Genomic DNA, 22,775 nt, shown 5'->3' with positions numbered 1-22,775 from the left:
TGGCAGGCTGGCAGGTGTGAGTGGTGGGTGGCGAGCGAACTACTGCCATAACCATGAATTCACCAGATGGCCTTTGACTCTGTGTGTGCTAGCCCGCACCCTCTAGGTCCTCACTTTATTTCGCTCCTCGTTAAACATGTTACAGCTTTTGCCTGGCAACATCTGTGTGTGCCGTCTAATGACTCTACAGTCGTCGTCTTCTTTAAATGTCGGGATGGTTTGTTTTCCTGACACACTGCTTTGTGTTAACTATGTCCAAATGTGTTGATTACATTTGTTGGTAGGATTGGCAGAGGTGAGAAGTAATCACACTCTGTACTTGAGCAGAAGTAAAAATTCTTGTGTAAAAAAAAATACAGGTGCTAGTCTTCACAAATTAAACTCCTGTACCTGTACTAAAAGTCAAAAAGTACAGACTCTGAAATGTACTTAAATAAAAAAAGTATTTTTTTTTATTTTTTTTTGCATTCAACTATACATGACAGTAGTTCTCAAACTTTTTACTCCAAGTACCACCTAAAATATGCTTAGCTTTACAAGTACCACCATAATGACCAACATTGAAATACAGTGGTGTAAATGCATTTTACTTAAAGGTTAAAAACAAATGAACTGTAACTGTAACTTATCTTCCTTCATTTTCTTGCCATCATTGATAAGATATTTTCATTCTTTGTAATTTGTTGAGATTTATTTCATGTTTTAAATGTATTTTATTTTATTTGTATTTAATTCAATGATTTTTACCTGTACCACACTTCGAGAATGACTGACATATAATATTTGTTAATAATGCAAAATCAGCTAATGATCAACTGAAAAAAATAATATACATACATATATCTGTTTTCAAATATAGGGAGTAAAAGTAACAACGTGTTCCTAAAATACACATAGTACAGATATCTGAAAAATCTACTTAGGTGCAGGATTTGCTTTTCGTATTTCCCATCACTGAGGATTGGACCTAGGAAATGTAAAAGAAAAAGTCAAAGAAATACACAATATGGATGTAGGTTTATTATAGGAACATGTCCTTTGCACCTAAAGGAAGTGGAAAAGGGAAAAAACATGCGTTTGGTCCTTGTGATTCCTTGTGATCACAAATAGTGTGGTAATATCGCTATGTTTTAGCACAGCTTTAGCATATTGTGTCAATGCCGATGTTTGCGCGGGTAAGCTCTTTTACCTCGACAGCATCTGTTGTTCAGCCTAAGGTTGTTCTTAAAAATTTAATGACGCAGAAGGGATGAAAAAGAAAGGGAGGCTTTGAGAGAAGTGGAAGTGGAGTATGCCATGAAATAGACATTCTGAGAAATGGAATTTACAAAGATAATCGTCATTGCTGACGATGGTTTGTGACTTTGATGAGGGAAACAGAAGTGTTTTTCTGTGAATTATAATTTTAGCGAAATCAACAAAGCCTCATGTGGGTGTTGCTATGTTTTTTTCAATAATAGCGTGAATAAAGTTTTGGCATCCAAGGCATTGTGCGCAGGAGACACTCGAAAAAATAACATGCAAGTGCATTGTGTATATGTGGGATGTGATGATATCGGTGTGATGTTATTAGACACATTCGGATGTTTTGCTTGGACGCTTTCAATTAAACTGGAGGGTGTAGCCCGACCGATCTTTGTGTGCAGAGCGCCTGCAAAGTACTGCAGTCCTAGAATCTTGTTGCCTCTGGTGCAAAACAATTTCACTCAGGCTTTATGCAAATGAGCAGATGTTGCAATGGGATTGATCAAACAGCCAATAAAAAAATTTAACCTGTTGGGTTTTTTGTTCCAATTTGAAAGTGTATAGTCTATTGAGATGTATTTATTAGGGATTTTACAATCATGACCTCATCAAGTAAGTGACATCATTAGTGGTATTACACTGATCTACATACTAATCTATTTGCATACTGTATATAAAAATACACTTCACTTGATGATTCTCTTTTTCCTTTGACCATATAAATCCCGCTATGTTCCCGTATTCCAGCTCCTTCCCGCCCCCTTCTTCGTTTTATCCATTTCCATTCCCCTTAATGAGAAGGAGCTAATTGAAATGTTTCCAAACAGGGTGCTAATGAAACATAGACAGATTTATTAGTAATAACTCTTCCACTAATCATTTCCCCGTCTTCATAATTAGACTGCGCTGAGTAAATCTTTTTACACTGTGGTCAGAGATCGTTGAGCCGGTGCCAGACAGATAAGATGAAGATTGGCTCGGAATGGACTTTATGTTAGAACACCCACACTTACTGTTTATCGTTATTTTGTTGTTGTTATTGTTAGTTCAAGTTCCATGCTATTGAGACGCTAAATTCATTACGGTGGTATCTGGACAAAGAATGTGTTTGGTCATTTAGGTGGCGTGCCCAGACACATTTTCGCTGTGAAATAACAAGATGGTGAATTTAATCCATTGATTTCATTCTCAGTAATTAGTTTTAATTTAATAGTTTGATATTAAATGGAATCACCGCAAGTAATGAAAACAGCAGTGTGTGTGTGTGTGTATGGTTGTCAGAGGAGGTGGTGAGGAAAGCAGGATAGATGTGTCATGCTGGAGGGGTGACTAACGATGTACTGATTTTATTTTTCTCGTCGTTCTGATTAGCAGAGGGAAAATAATGTGACGAGACACGAAATGAAAGCGGGAAGGCGACGGGAGTAAAGCGATGTGAAAGACTTTGTTCATATAGGGGTGCACCCAAGCCCTTCCCTTGTTCCAGACGACATCAATTTCTCCTATCATATCCCGGCTAGCAGCCTGACTCTAATCCTATCAAATGCGGCCAGTCATATAAAGCAAAGCAGGTGATGTGACACCGCGCTGAACTACAAACACTTTATTAGCTGCAAGTGTCTCAGGCTAACATCAGTCCAAGGTTATTCATTAGCATGAAGCCACACACACAATGTCTATCTAGTCGGCCTATCTCCACACACACAGTGGATATAAAAAGTATAAACACCCCTGTTCAAACGCTAGGATTTTGTGATATAAGAAAAATGAGCCCAAGATAAATCATTTCAAAACCTTTCCCAGAATTTATGTGACCTATAACCTGAGCAGCTCAATTAAAACGATCTTTGAGAGGGGAAGTAAAAATAATCAACTGAAATATGGTTGCAAAAGTGTGCACACCCACTTACAACTGAACTCATTTAGTGCCAGAGACGTATTAATACGTTTTCACAAATCCATCTATTTAGTGCCAAAGACTTATTAATACGTTTTCCGTATATTGTTTTTTTTTTTTAATTTAAATTGTAATGCCAAAGCCTCGGCGGAGCCCCACAATATGTATCAAAGGCTTGGGAAGGATTTTAGTGTGATCAATCAACAATAGATGGCAGCAGTGACTTTGATCAGAGCTTTGACAGCTTGATCAGAGGTGAATCCAGATGTGTCCTAAGATTCACTTGCATGTGTCTGCAGACACACACCCCTGGGACTTATTCGCTGGGTGTGGGGCCACTCACTCTATGCGACAAATAATTTATAACTATGCGAATTTCTTGGGTATCCCCTCACTTACACTCTGGTCCTACAGATGTTTATAATTTACATAGCCACTCCCACCTCACTTCAGTTGTACAGCTGGGTCCACAACCCCTGTCTTGCATGCTTCCCCTCCCTGTCCTATATTGTCCTCCTGGCACTAGTGACCCATACAACACTCGAATCCAATGTGTCATTGTACTAGTTAAATAATTATTTACTTTCCTCATCTGGTTTATAGCTAGTGCTTTGTGTTTTGTTGTCTTCATTTCTTATATTATTTAGTTATCTTTTCACTCCCTCTCCTTTGTTTTTTCTGTCACTCCCCTTTAAAAACTTTGTTCTGTTTGACTGAACGACTGTAATTCTCAATAAATATCGATCAGAATACAAAGAGACCAGAGTGGCAGCTGAAAAAGTCCACTGTGACAAAACTGTTCTGGCATAAAAGAGATACATATCTTCCTTTCTGCTTGACCTAACAGCCGAACAGGACAAAAGAAAAAAGAAAAAGAAGAAAGCACGATCACAGGAAGACGACATCCGAAGACCGTTCATGTGGGGAGGGTGGAGTGTTGTAGCAGCGTGGTTGAGAAAGCGAGAGATGGTGATCGTCAAGTTAGAGCGAAAATACATGGATAAATACAGACAGCTTACTCCTAAACTGAGTTTTGCGGATGCCAAAAAGGATAACGACTTCACCATGGTTAACTGTCGGTATTGTGTTCTATTGGTGATAAGCAGTGTTGTTTTTGTGCCCAACGTAGCTTTTGGAATTACGGCCAATAAATGTTACTTTTGAATGTGATTGGTTAATTCTGAACATAACCACAACCACATTACTGCAAGTGCTTATTTGTACTTCATTGCTCAAAAAAAAATAATTTTCCAGTGAGTTTTACAGTTCCCATTAATGGTGCAAAAGGGTTGAAATGATTTATTTATGGATTTAATTATTTATTTATTTAAGGGTAAGAAGTACAAAAAATTTATTTATTTGTTTCAGGATAAGCAGTACGGAAAACAGATGGATTGATGGATTTCTTTATTTATAGCCACTGTCCATAAAAACAAGACAACTTTCACGTTTCAATGTCAGTCAATCACATTTCTCTCCTTTTAATGCTAGGGGAAAAAATATAAAATTCTGTCTTTCTGATCATTACTGTGATAGTTCTGATCAAACTCCTGCAATGCTGCAACAGCATATTCAAAAACTTGTGTACAGGTTTGCTGTCACTTTTTGCTTTTTTGCTCATCTGTACCCCATTGGTGTTTAATGACATGGATTGGATGGATTAAAAAGATCCATCGATTTACTGTTCACATGCACACACTTAATTTTTTTTCATTTGCTTTTTAAAAAATTATTTTTAACATCTGTCCTCTTTTACAGTCTTCTAGTAGTAGTTCTAGTTTTTTATTGTTTAAATATAATACAATTGTATCTCTGTATACAAGCTACAATATACGTATATTAGCAATACATGACAGTTGTGCATGTGGATTGGTCGAGTCCTTTCTAACGGGGCCTTTTCTGTCTACCCACCCAGTCCTATCCGAGTGGAGGACCTTAAAATCTACAATAATATAATATAATAGAATAATAATATTATTCTAGTATAATAATAGAATTATGCAGCTGTGTTTTAAAGTTTCTAAGAAAGTATGAATCAGTAGAGTAGGTGTCCATTCTCATGACTAACTTGAGCGACAGTGAAGCAGCAGCATTAGCTTAGCCTGAGGCAAATGAAAACTTGGCAAAATCGGGAGACAATCTAGAAATTGAGCGGCCTGTTTTGAGATAGATAGAGAGAAAAAATATTCACTTTATACTGCTACCTATTGCTTGACAAATGTTTGAAATGCAAGTTATATGCAATATACAATACCAACTGTGTGTCCTTACTTGACATATGTATCGGTTTAGATTTAGAATTTTCAAATTGTAAGCAGCGGGACGGTGAGGGACTGGTTAGCACATCTGCCTCACAGTTCTGAGGACCGGGGTTCAAATCCCAGACTCGTCTGTGTGGAGTTTGCATGCTCTCCCTGTGCCTTCGTGGGTTTCCTCCCACATCCCAAAAACATGCATGGTAGGTTAATTGAAGACTCTAAATTGCCCATAGTTGTGAATGTGAGTGTGAATGGTTGTTTGTTTATATGTGCCCTTCGATTGGCTGGCGACCAGTTCAGGGTGCACCCTGCCTCCTGCCCAAAGATAGCTGTGATAGGCTCCAGCACGCCCGCGACCCTTGTGAGGATAAGCGGTACATAAAATGGATGGACGGAAATTGTAAGCAGGCAGCACGGTGTACTATTGGTGAGCACATCTGCCTCACAGTTCTGAGGACTGGGTTTCAAATCCCGGCCCCACCTGTGTGGAGTTTGCATTTTCTCCCCATGCCTGCGTGGGTTTTTCTCCGGGTACTCCGGTTTCCTCCCACATCCCAAAAACATGCGTGGTAGGTTGATTGAAGACTCTAAATTCCCCATAAATGTGAATGTGAGTGCGAACAGCTGTTTGTCTATATGTACCCTGTGATTGGCTGGCGACCAGTTCAAGGTGTACCCCGCCTCTCGCCCGAGCTGGGATAAGCTCCAGCACGCCTGCAACCCTAGTGAGGATAAGCGGTACGGGAAATGGATGGATGGATGAAATTGTAAGCAATGCCAATTCTTGGTAGTCTCGTAAAAATGTACACTTTGATGGATAACTGACTGTGATGTGTGTGCAAAAATCCGCCAGTAATTGATACACCACCTAAAAAGGTTTATAATTGTCTACAGATGTCACAGTATGGCATTACTTTTATATTAAACAGGGCGATCACTTGTCTAAATGAAGCTCCTCCCCTTATCTAAACATAGTTTCTTGGTGCGAAGATGGTCCAAAGCAACACTTTTATATTAGACAAGTCTTTGGCCTCAGCCAAAACAGAGAATAGTTTTTTTTTCAGCAAATAAGAGAATAGGACCCCACAAAAAATAATAATCTGTGACTATGTGAATTTTTTTTCAGTTTTAAGTTTCCGTTTTCATTTAACAACTGTTTTGTGAAAATGACCCCTTACACTCGCAGGGGTGTCAAACTAATTTTTGTCACGGGCCAGACTGTAGTTACTGTTTTGCTTAGAGGGCAGTTATGACTGTGAAAACATTAAATAAATGTTTCATCTCTTCATTGTAGTATTACATATATAAAAGTTTTACATATACACAACAAATTGATGGATACATAGATTTGAAATCAGAAGTCAAGGATAATAGTTTGTTCAACTACTATTCAAGTTACAGTAAAGGGGTGTTTGGTAACCCAAAAAATGCTTGCAATATCTCTGTATATTTAGTTATTATTTCTTACATATGACGATTTGAAATTGAGCAAGAATCATGAAAGTTGATGCAAATTATTTTCTTTCGGGGGCCACATAAAATGGTTTGGCGGGCCGGATGTGGCCCTCGGGCCTAGTGTTTCACACCAGCTGTCTAAGGGCTGTTTTTCTTTTCTTTTTATATTTATGAGCAAAAGTAATAATATGTCTCCCAAAATGAAGGTGAGAGAATCCCATAATTTCAACCAGGCAGGCCTGCAATCACAAATATACATAAAAGCAACATCCAACATCTCCATTCCACTTTACTATAGCATATTTATTCTAAAAACATTCTCCTAGTTGTAATAGTTGTTCTCATGCCGGCCACGTTACTGCGGCACAAGTACTGCCTCACCCTCTGTCTTTCCACATCCCTTATGTCACTCCTTTGCCATTTTTTTTCCCTATGGCTCCCTCCCTGCGCTCTTCACTCCCCCCTATGTGATTGCTTGTTAGTTGGTATGCAGGCATGGAACCCCATTGTGCTTTCTTGCCTGTCAGCACTCCTTCGTATCTCACTCCTTTGCTTCCTTTCTTTCTCTTTCTTTTTTCTGTTCCAGTTCCTTTTGTCCACTCTTTCTTTCAAAAACACAGCACAACCTCTGAGGAGCAGAAAGCACAGGAAAGGACCAGAGTGGACAAATGGATGGATGCCTGAGGAAGAAAGCTGTGATATATGTTGTATTGGACAAGGGAATGTTTTCAGTAAAAGACGGAATTATGAAAATACCCCGAGAGAGATAAGGGCCGTAAGAGTGAGAATGACAGGACGACGGGGGGGGTGGGGGCGGGGGGGGGGGGGGGGGGGGGGGGTGCTACGGCAATAATATTATGTGAATCGAGTTCTGTGAGGGAAGCTTGCTAGCAGAATGACAAATGGGTCTCAACTGACAGAGTATTATATTAAAAAGTAAATTGATATGCAAATGTGGAGTGTGTAGCATTGGAGTACAGGGATAGCCTGTTGTCATCACTGAAGTGGAACGGAGAGAAAGGTGATGGCTCGGCTGGGACTATTAGTGTGTGTGTGCGAGTGTGTGTGTGGCGTGCGCAGAATGCAACAACAACATATAGTGCACTTGCGCGTCAGCAAAGTAGCAGACAGGAATACATCCCACGATGGCAAAACTCTACCAACTAACTGCAGGGCATCGGCATAAAGAATCAGCTGTTGGGAATGCAGACATCCTCATTATAAACTAACTCATGACTGTAAATGTCAGGAAAAATAAATACCTGTGGAATCTTAATCTATACAGGACATTTGCATTTTTGGGGCAAATTTATTGGCCAAATTTGACAATCTGTTAAGGCAAAAAAAAATAGATAATAATAACCTCCCCTGGCGAACTATGGTAAGCAAATGCTGGTTTGCATAAATGATGTGCCATGTACGTTTCCTGCGGTCTTGTAAATTTGACATCCTTGCATGACTGACATGTAAGAGCAGAGGACTTTGTGTCTGTGGCCCGCATGATTCTGCCTTTAGGCTATTGTCATAAACTAGCCAGACAAAGCGACAAACATGAATGAGGATTTAAGCATTTGGAACTCGAGCTGACATTATTTAAATATCTAGGTTAGGAAAACCTGGTTATGGCTGCGATGTACCACAGAGGAGCTTGTTTGGTACAGATAAATGCTTGAAGACACAAAACTGAGTTTTGTTTTTACGACACCTACACATTGTCTGCTTCAACACATCAAACAGTCTGCTGTGAAAATGAATACATAATTGGCCATTGAACTGAGACGTTACATCATAGAGACAAATAGGGCTTGTGGCTAAGTAAGAGAATCATAACATAACAAGTTCTCCACATTTATATTCCTGAAAATATCAATATGCTCTCACAATAGTTGAGTACACTAATGGACTATTTTCCAGCTAAATGCACTAACAGAGAAACTTAAAAGAGCACAACCCTGACAAATAGTGAGTCCTAATGCAAAATACCCCCCCCCCCCAAAACATGACACGAAGGTTAACATTATTTTCATGAAATTTCTGAGTTAAAATAGCAGCCAAAAAAATGTGTAATAGAAAAGGTCTTTGTAGATTCTCAGTCATCCATTTCATGCTAATCCACAACAGTTGAATCGAACTGAAGCTTTTTGGATGAAAGGTGAAACTTCTCCAACAAACAGGGAAAATCCAGTTGCCTCGATTCTGCTTTTTCAGCTTTGTATTGTAATTTTATGTCTCACTATTATTCACCGGAGACGTGCAAACATGAATACAAATCTGCAAAAATAAGCTTGTTTAGTCAGGACGACTATGATATGCAGCAGATGATGTCAGAATAAACATTACAGAAGTTGCAAATACATTGGTAATTAATTTGACATTTTCTTTAAATTCTATTAAGATTTTTTTTGAACAATACTGTTTAATAGTACTGTATAAAATAACAGTGGTGCCTTGACTTACACGTTTTTCGTTCTGTGACCACACTCATAATGCAAAAAACACTTATATCTGAAATCATGTTTCCCCTTTGAAATTATTGGAAATGCCATTAATCTGTTGAAGCCCCACATTATGCTCTTTCTAATGTACACATATTAGGCACCAGGTGGCACTATAATACAGCCACACAGACACACACAGAGAAGAGTTTCACAACTGACTCAGTAAGTTCCAGTAATATTAGGCTTTTTTTGCAGAGGATAAAAATATTGTATATGCTTGTGAGGATTGTTATATTGTCAGTCTACATGTGTTGCTGCACAATTTGTGTTCAAATATTTGTTGCTTAAAATGGTCATAACACTGCGGCATTGATGCTATTTGTTAGCCAGTATGTGGTGTTTTGCATCTTTTGTTAGCATGAAGCTCAGTGACTTTCCCAAATGTATGAGGTTGTATTAACTACGCAATGTTTAATTATCTTTGTTTTATGTTTAGTTTGACAGTAAACTTCAACTGGGAGTAGCAAGAAATAGTTTGAAGTCTCTTTTTGGCAGAACGTTCATTCTTCCAAATTGCTGCTTGGTATGAAGTGAGTTGAGTTGAGCTCCCTGCCACAATCTACTGCTTTCTCAAATCATTGCTTGGTAGTTAAAATAATAATTGAAAAAAACGGCCAACCTTCTTTTACAGATCATCTGCTTATAGCATCTATCAGAATCCGAATCAGAATCATCTTTATTTGCCAAGTATGTCCAAATAACACACAAGGAATTTGTCTCCGGTAGTTGGAGCCGCTCTAGTGCGACAACAGACAGTCAATTGACAGAGAACACTTTTGAGACAAGACATTGACAAAAAAACAGTCACTGAGCAATAAAGGGTTAATAGTTATCTGGGGCGGCACGGTGGCCGACTGGTTAGAGCGTCAGCCTCACAGTTCTGAGGACCCGGGTTCAATCCGCGGCCCCGCCTGTGTGGAGTTTGCATGTTCTCCCCGTGCCTGCGTGGGTTTTCTCCGGGCACTCCGGTTTCCTCCCACATCCCAAAAAACATGCATTAAATGGAGACTCTAAATTGCCCGTAGGCATGACTGTGAGTGCGAATGGTTGTTTGTTTCTATGTGCCCTGCGATTGGCTGGCAACCAGTTCAGGGTGTACCCCGCCTCCTGCCCGATGACAGCTGGGATAGGCTCCAGCACGCCCACGACCTAGTGAAGAGAAGCGGCTCAGAAAATGGATGGATGGATGGATAGTTATCTGGTAATGCCGGTACATTTTTTATTTTATTTTTTGACAATTGTGCAAAAGATGCAGAGTCCTCTAGCACTTAGACCAGTTCGAATGACTAATATAGCAATAGTCCGGTGCTATTTACTGTATACAGTTAGTTGCTAGTAATTATGATACGTTACTTTGTATACACACGGTGTGAACTGTACTGATACGGTTTGGCGGCAGCAGGCTGGATCTCGTTTACCCTTTTTGTGAAAGCTCATGTGCATCATATCTGTTATGTTGTAACTCCGTTTATCTGTGATAAAAAATTTTAATCACAGAAAAACTAGTCTCTGACAGTCAGCCACTTGTGCAAACTCGTTGCAGCACAAGCATACTGCGGAGAGTTCAGTTGCGTTCTGCCATATCGCCCGGCTTAAAACTGAGCCCAGATAAATGTCGCCGATTCTCCCCACTTTATTACCATTTGTCAACCCTTAAAGCAGGTACCAGTCTTTGAAGCATTTTGAGATTAAAGAGAAAAGAGAACAATGGGAAACCATATTATTATCTATGTTTACGCTATTATTTTACATGAACTCCCCAAATATGTCAACTAATATGAATAAATTACGTTTTGTGTAAAATTCTTCTAAATTATCTTAAGAATGGGCTCAAGGTTGAGAGATGCAGAATTGGAGAAGAGGTGCTTCTTTTAAATTCTCTGCCATTTGGTGTTTAATCCATGTGTTGATTTCACACAGCTGACTGCATGTGTACGCGTTTGGGGAATACACACACACACACGGACAGACACACACAAACAAATAAGCCGGTCGAGATTTGTATTTGGGGCAGTTAAAGCAAGGTGGGGGTGTGTCACCTGGATATCAGCTGGGCACAAGCCCGTCGATCACCATGAGACGATCATTACCGCCTTGACACACACACATACTGCTTCAGGACATGTTTAGAACATATGGGGAATGGGGGACACTGAGTCACACCTCTGTGATTGTCCCATGGGGGCACGGTGCAACGCATGTTCAGAACATACATGTTCTGTGAAACCAAAAGCACGCCTCTGCTGCTTCGCTTTAATTGCAGTGTGTGTACGTGTGTGTGAGCATGCAGCGGATAGTTACAGATGTGAGTGTGTCTGATGGGAAATGAACACATTTCCATAGTAATTACAGAGAGACTCATTTCTCCTCTCCAGTTAAAAGTGTCATGAATCATTAGCGTTACAGTCTGAAACATGCCGTGAAACCTGACACGGCTCCGCCTTTTGTTTTCCCCTGTCCTCTGTGCTGGGGCGCCAAAAACTGTTAGCAACATGACCTGATAGCCACACGCTACCCAGTCAACTATTAAAGGTTCGGCCGCTGGAGTCCATTTTCAAATGATGGACATCTTGTTAAAATACCTTGTTAAGTATGGAGACTTCACTGCACCATATGGCATGATCATTAACATATGTAGTAGCTTCAAAAGTTACATACATCAGAACATATTTTTTAAGCCTGTTCTCTCAGCTGTAGTTTGTTTTACGATAATATTTAACTGCAGTATATGTATAATATCATTTACCTGTGGCTAAAAAGTGAAAAGAAGAGAGTCTGACACCAAAATGTAAAAATACAGTCAGTAAATGTATAATTTAACATATAATACAGCTACACTGGCCAGGGTAATCCGCTTGTTTCTCGACAACTGTGCCATGTTGTTTGTGTTTCAATTAAAAAACAAAACAAAACAAAAACAAAAAAACACAGTATATGCGGAGCCTCAAAACATTGTTTCCTGATAAGAACACCAGGAATGGCAGTTTTTCGTTGCAGCGAAGTTGCTTGCGATTGTCCAGTTCAGTCGTGTTCAGCCATGTTACTCGGTGTTGGCCTTAAGGTAAGTATAGACAAGCAAAATACAATGCAATCAAGACAGAATAAAGGAAAACTCAATTCCCTAAACCAACAGATGGAAGAGGCCATGTTGTATTTAAATCATTTTTAGTCCATCATTAAGTGAAATTGCTTTTTTATTTTATGGGTTTGGGCCTGAAATATTTGTGCTGAATCTAAAAGAGTAGCAAGTCTCACATGTTTATGGGTGATGGGGCCATTAAACCAGTATCTGGATAAACGGAGAGACGCACACAAACACAAACACACACACACGTATGTATCACCCCCTGCAAGGTCGGCATAACACAATCAGTTAAACACTTCCTCGCAGCTGGACAACAGGCTGGTTGATCAATTGATCAATACTTTGGTCGTTGCACAGAGACCACGCTGCAGGGTGTGCGCACAGACGGGTAGGGGGTCAGAATAGGGTCTTGGAGTGTGTGTGTCATAGTGAGAGTGTGACCCGTAGTAAATCTGGAGGCAGTCATGGCCAGAGGCGCTGTAGAGCGTTAATGCGGTCAATGTGTGTGTCTCTATAGGAACATCTGTGACTCACACGTGCTGAATATTTGGTAAAAAGCAATTTTGAGAGTGCAACTGACAAGGAGAATGGGAGGAAATGAAACAACACAAAGGTTTGCTGTACTTTTAGAGGCTAGTCTTTTTAAATAAATGTATTTAATACAGACAGAATAATACATTTAAAACAATGTTTTGAATACATTTGTATATGGTTCACACATTGTAACCTCATTAAAAAGTATTTTGCACTGTCAGCTCTCACTCCCTTGCTCAATTCTCCAAATAAGAGGCAAAGTGTTCTTGCGTCAAGCTGTTCAATATTTTTGTCACTTCGTGGTGAAGTTTACTGGAAATAATAGAACAGTTTAACACCAAAATGTTCAACCAAACCATACTGTTTCATCTAAGCAAAGTCTACTAGGTTAATACTAACACTGAATGCAAAACACCATAGGTGGGCTAACGAAAATGAGCACAACTTGAACCTTCAAACAACTGTTACTTTTACTGTAAAAATATTAAAAAACAATCTCTTAAAAATCTGCAAGTGTGGGTTTACTGTAATATAAATATAATAATATTAATATTTAATGTAAATTTGTACAATGTATGCAAGTCTCATTAGAAAGGATTGCGATGAAATGTTAATTTTTTACGTTCATGTACACTGTAAGTAAGTGTGTCAAACAAGAACATGTTGGCTAAGAATGAAGAGAAAGATGACTTTAGAGAAGGAGGATTTTCTCTGTCATGAGTTTTATTCTGCTGGAGAAAGTGCGTGTGTGTGTGTGTGTGTTTGTGTGTGTGTGCATGTGCGTGGAAGCATGCGTGTGTACAGCAAGATTGTAACCCAGCTGGGTATTTGTTTTGCAGGCACTGTGGATATATCAAAGCCAAGCAAGACCCTGACGAAGAGAAGATGCAGTTCCAGCATGGTCGAGGTAATAATGTCACGTTAATAGACTTCACCGTACAAACACTAAAGAATACATAATACACAGACGCATGCGCTTGTTTTTTTAAACGTTTTGCACTGCTTCCGCTATAACTACCTTGCATATTAGCAGATATTAATGCATTACATTTCGGTTAAAAAAAAAAAAAAAAAAAAAAAAGGCTTAAATTTCCATACAATGTTTAGTTATGTAAGCCTCCCCTATTTATTTCCCAACTAAAATGGTAAAGAACGACATTGGTGACATTTATGTTGGCTTAAACACGTTTTGCGCAAATGTTTTCTTGTAGGATGAGGTTCCTTATGGGTTTCTGTTAAAATTATGAGTCATTTCATCACCACAACTAACAAAGTAGTTATGTGTCTTAATTATAATGTAACCATTTTAACACCATCTGAGCACAGTACTCACATTTCACCATGGACAGTCTTACTGCAGGGACTTTTATTAAACCCCATAAACCCAATATGCTAATCTTCCTGTAACATTTAGGAGATGTGGAAGTACAATTGACGTTTGCTCACTCTCCTTTTCTTCCACATTTGCATGTGCATAGTCAAGCTTCCTGGCAGTAGAACTTACATCCATCCTCACACCTATGAAGACCCCAACCAGGCTGTCAGAGACTTCGCCAAAGAGATCGATGCTACCAATATTCGCATCGAGAGAGTTATTGGAGCTGGTATGATCACATCTTGAAAACATATTCATGTATTTCACTTTGCTCTTGGGTATTATAAAACGAATACAGTGAATCCCTGTTTATCGCTGGAGATGTGTTCCAGAACCACCTACAATAGGTGAAATCTGTGATATAGAGAGACCATATAAAAAAACATTTTTTATATTTGTACCCCTCCCTTAAGCTTTAAATGAATATAAACACACTTAAACTTATAGAAACACGTAGTTTGAAGTATTCCTTAGCACCTGTTCTCACTCTCTTACTGTAAAGAAATGGGAAACTATCGTAAAACAGACTATAGATTCTTTGAATCTCACATAAAGAGGTAAAGAGTTAGAGGTAAAAGACACTTGCGTAAAAATGTTTATTTGTCACTCCCAGTTGACGTTTGCTGTAAAACTGCTACACCATGGATGGGCTAACATAAATTAGCTTAGATGTTACAGTAATTAGAAACCTTCAAACAATTGCTGATTTAAAGGCCTTTTCACACTGCACTTGCTCAGTGAGAAAGGCCCCTGCATCAAAACGCAACGACAACGGGAACAGGATTCTGGCTATCCCATATTTAGAAGTGGTGACGTAACAGCCTAGAAGGGGAGTCGGGAGGCTTTCCCCGCTCAGTGGACCGCAACTCAGCAATATGTATTTGTCATTGTTGGAAAAGAAGGCTGCAACTTTGTTTATTTTAAGGAGGAGGAGGTGACACAGTAGCAAAAAATAAAAGGAAACCTGAATATCCCATACTAATTTCACAGCAGCTGCAGAGACTATGTCTCCCGGCTGGCCTTGGAATGCCTCGGGATCCCCCCGGAAGAGCTGGATGAAGTGACTGGGGAGAGGGAAGTGTGGGCGTCCCTGCTAAAGCTACTGCCCCCGTGACCCGACCTCGGATAAGCGGAAGAAAAAAAAATAATAATAATTTCACGGCAGGATCTCTGAGTTTAAACTCGTTCATGAACTTTCTAGTTCGAGGAAAAGTGCTTCGAGATGTATTTCTGGCTGAGCAGGGAGCTTTGAAAGGGAGTTTGAAAGCCTCCCGCTGAGACATATATATATACATCGGTATATAATTTTTCTATTGGCCCAAAATTCGGGATAGTGGGACACCGTAATTATTATGCCTTCCTCCATATCCCCCTTACAGTTTACAGTACAAGTCAGCCATAATTGTACTCAGAAATCACTCCGCCAGCCCCTCTCCAATTGGAGGAGCTATTGACATCACCACGTCAATGCTCCAGAATAGAAAATTGTTCTATCCAGATGCCTTGCCAAATAGTGAAAAGGCCTTTTCACACATGTAGCCGCAACATACAAACAGCATACAACAGTACTTACAGACATTTATCGCATCTATGCCTCTTCTTCTTGCTCTTATTACAATGTATCTATATCCAGTAGAGCCCAGTGTTGCCTGGCATGTTGCGACACGTGGTACTACACTGAAGGCATAAAAACTTAAATTCAGACTTGCCTTTATAATGTAAAAGCCTGTAAAAAAAACAATTGCTTGAAGATATGTGCAATAGAGTGGGCTATTGTGTGATATAGCAGGAGTTCACTGTAGTCTGATTTAACTTTAAAGTTAATATTTTGTGTGCGCGTGCATGCGTCCGTATAGGAGAGTTTGGAGAAGTGTGCAGCGGGCGGCTACGAGTGCAAGGAAAGCGAGAGATCTACGTGGCCATCAAGAGTCTGAAGGCAGGCTACTCCGACAAACAGAGGCGGGACTTCCTGTCAGAGGCCTCCATCATGGGACAGTTTGACCACCCAAACATCATCAGGCTGGAGGGAGTCGTCACAAAATGTGAGTCAAGTTTAGCAGTCTTTTAACTACAATGGAACCTCAGATCACTGACTTAATTAGTTCAACAAATATTTAGTGGTAATAGGAGGCTGCAAATTTAGGGCTGCAATGATTAGTCGAATAATTCCACTACAAAAAGGGTAGAAGCAAAATCTCGGCCTCAAAGGTTTACAGTGATGATTTTTCCACGCGGAGCAGAAATAAGCATGTCTACTATTGGCGCCAAAAGGTAATGTAAACATCTAATTTAATTTTGCCTACCACTGCTATTTCGAAGGTATTTTAATAGCCCCACAGGTGGTCAATGATAGACCCAGCCAGCGGGGCATTTTCAATCGCTGTACTGAACTAATGGTAACAAAATAAACACTTAAGCACATTCATCCATGAGCTGCTACGGCCACAACAGACACTCAATGCACGGACTGGCTAACAGTTAACAGCTAGCCGCTAATCTGAGCCCACAACAGTCAACTTTACACTCTCATTCGCTGACTCCCATGTCACTCACCAGTGCACGTCCCACCTTTTAAAGCCAAACACATTCAAAGTCACAGATACTACACTGCTGAATGTGAGGATGGTGAATCCAAGTGGACAAAAAATATTTGCACCTCACATGCATATTTTGCATTGGTATTGTTGTTTAATAATGCAAAATAACTAAAATCTAAAAAATATTTGATCACTGGAGCCCTAGTGACCTCAAAGGCTTCATTTATTTCTATATTTCTTTGTATGTACATCGCAAAAGAACAAGATAAACATAAGTTGGTTCTGGGGCTGGAAAAATTGCTTCAGTTCGCGAACATTTCAGTTCACGAACAGCGTCTCTGAATGAATTAAGTTTATGAACAGAGGTACCAATTTCTCTGAAACACGTGACGCATGAAGCGAATGATGTTTATGCTGTGTGAGAAATTTTTTTTGTTCATAAACCGATTGTAAACCAAGGTTCCACTGCACTCATCCAAATGGTGTACTGTAGCAGGTGTAAATAGGAGGTGACCCTCGATCTGATAAAGCTCCATTACCATGGTTACACCTTCATGACGCATGCCAACTGCGACTGTCCGCGCCCCCCAAACAGCCACTTGTTTACTTCACATGATTGTGTTAGAGCCACTGTGCGTGTGTGTGTGTGTGTGTGTGTGTGTGTGTGTGAGAGAGAGAGACAGGCCAGGTTCAACAACAGAGCTGATTGGTTATCTCTGGCACCCGCTCTCACAATCACTCTCTCCCTTTCCATCTTCTTGTCTCATATGTCCATCTCACGCTGCAGCTTTCTCCCTCAGTGTTCATCTTATCTTCTCATTTAGTCACTCCTCTCTCTCTCTGTCTTTCAGTCAATCTCTTCATCTTCGTATCTCACTCCCTACCTTTTCACCAGCAGATGACATCCCCTGATGTTGTGTTAATGAAAGCAGGAACAAGTAAAACACTATTTGTTGCAGTAGAGACCGCCTCATATCGATCATAATTTAGTAGGCCTTTGTACAAAAAGGTAATGCACTGTAATTAAAGTGACACCTTAAAGGTTGAACACGATTGGTTCCTGGACTCTTATTGACCTCTGATTTGTTCAGTATATTTTTTTATTTGCTCCAGGGTTAAACTGTTGCCATCATAAAAACTATGTATTGCGTAAGAAAACAAAATAACTGTTTAGGTATTATATAAAATGTTTTTAATCACTAAATATTAGGACAACAACGTGCTACAACCCTTTAACTACTTTAATGTTATGCATATTATAGCCTTTTTGTGGCTAAATTATTTCAGCATGACATGTTCCCTCTATTGGTGGAGTATTTGAAAATGAGCATAAACATAAAACATTGTAATTGAGTCCCCCTTAAAATGTCTTAAACTAAATATAAACTGTGGCACGGTGGACAACTGGTTAGAGCGTTAGCCTCACAGTTCTGAGGAGGGGGGTTCAATCCCCGGCCCCGCCTTTGTGGAGTTTGGATGTTCTCCCCTTACCTTCGTGGGTTTTCTCCGGGCACTCCGGTTTCCTCCCACATCCCAAAAACATGCATGCTAGGTTAATTGACGACTCTAAATTGCCCGTAGGACATCAATTATTACCAAAAAAAATTTTTAAATCCACATTGCATTGTGGAATGTCTCGACTTAACATCACATATTCTTGTTCACGTAAACATTAACAGCTAGCTTTGTGAGCGATGACGCAAATAGTTACACGGCGGGCCGACTGTGCACTGTCTGGGCTTCCTTTATGTTAGTCTGGTTTAGTCAGTGTAGTGTTCTCAAGAATCAGTCTTGTACCGTATTTCTTTTTGTATTCACGTTATTTACCAGTCGATCATCACACAGCTAACATCTGTTTAACATGAAACTACATGTCCTGTCCTTTGCCTTTTTTGACGTAATATTTGACATAGTGCCCCCTAGTGTTCCGACTGAGATACCACAGTTGGATACAATTGTACCTTCATAACAAGATGACAAACTTGCGTTCCTCTTTTTTTAAATTAATGCTTTACGTTTTTGATACAAAAAAATACCAAGTTTAAACTGAGATCTATTTATATTTGTGTTTGAAATAGCCTCACGAGAAATGTTTCTCTTGTGTATTCATAAGTGCTCTTTAATCAAGCAAAATATATATTTTATTCTTATGCTTGGTTATTCCGATAGAATTGTAGAATTGTCAGTTCAATACTTGATTACTAATTCCAGCACTAATGGATGAAAATTCTCATTTGTGACAGGTCTGTTTAATGTCACTTCAGAAATAAAGTGAGAAAAAGTAAGTCATAGCATAGCATTGTCATAGAATAAGTGAAAACCTACTATTAATTAGTTTTGAAGGGGCAATAAACTAAACCTTGACGATTGGTTTTGAAGGTGCAAAAATTTAGATCAACCACCTAGTTTTCTTATAAGCGTTCAATGCACTTGTTTATCAAATTTGTTTTGCTAAATAAATATGGATTTTAAAATATATTAAATATATAAATGCAGTATATAATATATACATATTAATTAAGCAAATATTGTATATATTAAGGAGGCACGGTGGATGACTGGTTAGAGCATCTGCCTCACAGTTCTGAGGACCGGGGTTCAATCTCCGGCCCCGCCTGTGTGGAGTTTGCATGTTCTCCCCGTGCCTGCGTGGGTTTTCTCCGGGCACTCAGGTTTCCTCCCACATCCCAAAAACTTGCGTGGTAGGTTAATTGACAACTCTAAATTCCCCGTAGGTGTGAATGTGAGTGCGAATGGTTGTTTGTTTGTATGTGCCCTGCGATTGGCTGGAAACCGGTTCAGGGTGTACCCCGGCTCAGAAAATGATGGATGGAGGGATGTATATACTTTTATTTTGTTGGTAAAATGACTTGAAAGGAGTCGAAACTCAAAGTGTTGGACTTGAAACAGGACTTGTATATCTCGACTTGAGACTTGACTCTGGACTTGAGGGCAAAGCCTTGAGACTTGTGATTTGCAAAGCAATGACTTCTCCCACCTCTGCCAGCGGAAACCCTGTTTCTTTTGATATGAAGTTGAGTTTGTGAGATATGTGGTCAAACAAATACGCAGCCTACATGTTAACTAGGCTGAGGTGCTGTTAAGTTTTAAAGACATATTCGCAAGTCATGACAATAATGAATGGAGTTACAGCTGTTATGCCACTTAGACCTTGCACAAAGCCTCCCATTCATAGAGTTGGTGCTGTGGAATGATGGTGTTGATGCTGTGTGCCAGTAGTAGAATCAAGGGAGCCAACATGCAACACTTGATGGGTCAGTGTTATTTAGAAACCGAAAGGTGATTGTACATGTCCAAAGTATAAGAGTTGGCAACAAGAGACACTCCCCTGCCAAATAATGAGCTCTTGTTTTGCAACAAGAATAGTGAGATCTGGAAAACAATGACATGTACCCAGTGAAGAACTGGTGGCCTTTAATGTTAAGAGGGTGTATCGCTTACAAATAGAATCATGTTCTTTAGACTATTCTGCACTCCATAGAATGTTCTACTCGAGCTGTATATTGAAGTCTGGAGAGAGGGCAGACGCATAATTAACATAAGCAGACTGGAAAATATTCATCACATTGAAACGTGACCAAACAGCATATGAGCTTTGTTATTTGGGCAAAGATAAAAATGAACACCAGCGCCTAATGTTTTTTAACTACATTGCATTTTCTAAATTATCTGCTTTGGGTGGATGTTTGCTGCATATGCTCATCGCTCTTGGTGCTTTAATAACGTCTTCCTCTTAAAAGTAGCACAATAAGAAGGCACCTGTCCAAGTAAAGAGTTCAGCCCAGCACGCACGAAAGCTCTGCGGTACTCCGGTCAGCAACAAAAGAGCAAATGCGTATGCATGACTATCAATGATTCATAACATTAATTGGATGTGTTTTTTTTAACCTAATGAATATTCACCAGTGTGCATATAATTGATTAAAAAAACACTTATTAATTTCCTCCTGCTTTGTCTAAATAATAATGTTAAATGTGACCTTTGGTGTGCAAGATGGAGGCAGGTTGTAGACTACCTAAATAGTTTTGTTATGTAATTGTGGCTATTCATTGTCATTTGGAAATAATTCAAGAATTCTGACTAAATTAATGTGAAGAGTACTGATGGACAAGCCAGGACACCTCCCATGTTGTGTTCGTGCTAATGTTGTGTGCGTTACAATACAACCATTTGTGTTAGCGTTCATTGGTTTGTCATTTGTAGTGATTACAGTTTCTGCAGTACCCACCCTGACAAGAACGAGGCAATATGACTTAACAATGTAAGTAGTTTATTGTGAAGCCCCACAAAAACATAACTCGTTAACTCTTATAGTGGCCAACCTCTACAATCTGTATTCTGCAACTCCACTGTAACTCAAACAATGGAATAAAATTTTTGCGTGGGCATGTTTGCGTGCATCATTACTTCATAAGACCACACTCCATAACTGAAATTGTCCTGACTTTGTGGCGTCGTTCTACTCATTTCTATTTTGGCTGTTATCATTAATACCCGGTGGAAGTAAATGCATTGATGATACAACACTTCCAGTTCGGGTAGCCATGGTGCAAAAGCAAGTTTGCCAGGTCCAAGACAATCTCTGGTACTGGGGCCACAAAAGTGTGAGCGCTCTAACTAGTTAGACAAACTGGACTTTATGCGATAAGCACACCCTATCATAATAGGAACTGCCATGTGTATGTGTGTGTCAGTGTGCCGTAACCGCAAAACATGTAACTTTCACACTCATGCTTTCATAGACAGTGACGCCCCAATAGGTGAAATTCAGGGATATAGCGACACTGTATTCAAAAAAATTAAATTACATTTTTGTTTTGTTTTTTTAAACCTTGAAACCCCTATCCCCATGCTTTAAACACATTAAAACATGTCTGGACTTATTAAAACACATTTTTTAAAGTCTTCCTTAGCACTGGTTCTCACTGTAAAGAAATGGGAGACTATCATATAACATCTCTTTCAGGAATCGAAAAGAAGAGTCTCCTGCTTGCCCAGTTCTCCAAATAAGATACGAAGTGTTTACTTCAAGCTATTTATTCGTCACTCTCAGTTGAAGTTTACCGTTAAACTGACACAGAAAAGAATTAAGCATTGTATATTTAAACATCAAAACATTCACCCAAACCAAGTCATTTCGTCTAACGAGTGTATGCTAACGCGCTAATGGAAATTAGCATAGATGTTACATAGTTATAAACGTTCAGCAACACATACCAACTGAGCTTACAACAATACTCACAGGCATTTAGTCTCTCTTCTATATGGGAACAATCAACATTAAAACAGGACAACATGATACTGTAATATATGGAAGGGGCGTCGTATTTTTCTTGCTGTTAATTACATTGCGTCTCTTTCAATAGAACTCGGTGCTGCTTGGCATGTTGCAGGACAACCTGGTACTACACTGAAGGCACGCAACTCTAAATTCGGACTTGCCTGGATACTGTAAAAACCCATAGATAATGATCGTTTAAAAATCTGTGAAATAGCACGGGTGCACTGTTACTTTACTGTTACTATATAGCCGGTGAGAAAAATAATTTCGATGCGTGTGCGCATTTAATTGTTTTCTTTTTTTTCATTTTAACATTGGTTTATTCAGTTCAGCCGCCGTCACGGCACATTGAGAGGGTGATAGAGCTCCTCTCAAGCAAATCTCACTAGCAGGATATCATTTCACAGGTCACAGCCTAAGGTGTGCATATGTGAGCTGGGTGGGTGGATGATGGCCCAGTTCAGATGGGTCAATAATTCCTTCAGGCTCTTTTCTCTGGCACCAGCTGGTCCCTTTACACCAAATTCAGTATGTAATCACGCCGGCTGACCCAGCATGCACTGGGCTCAGGTGGGTTCAAGAGGGCTG

The 22,775-nt window shown here is 39.6% G+C and overlaps 1 protein-coding gene across 1 annotated transcript in view; it reads left to right on the top strand.

Annotated features, from left to right (window-relative positions):
• The window catches only part of epha4b (eph receptor A4b), a 127,937-nt gene that overhangs the window by 81,659 nt on the left and 23,503 nt on the right, over positions 1–22,775 (top strand). The window contains exons 11-13 of the mRNA XM_061797520.1: positions 13,812–13,879; positions 14,451–14,576; positions 16,204–16,389. Of these exons, the coding sequence (XP_061653504.1) occupies positions 13,812–13,879; positions 14,451–14,576; positions 16,204–16,389 (380 nt within the window). The remainder of the gene's footprint in view (positions 1–13,811; positions 13,880–14,450; positions 14,577–16,203; positions 16,390–22,775) is intronic.

The sequence above is a fragment of the Phyllopteryx taeniolatus genome, chromosome 14 (genome assembly GCF_024500385.1).
Source record: "Phyllopteryx taeniolatus isolate TA_2022b chromosome 14, UOR_Ptae_1.2, whole genome shotgun sequence".
Taxonomy (NCBI): Eukaryota; Metazoa; Chordata; class Actinopteri; order Syngnathiformes; family Syngnathidae; genus Phyllopteryx; species Phyllopteryx taeniolatus.
This window is presented reverse-complemented; position numbering and strand designations above follow the sequence as displayed.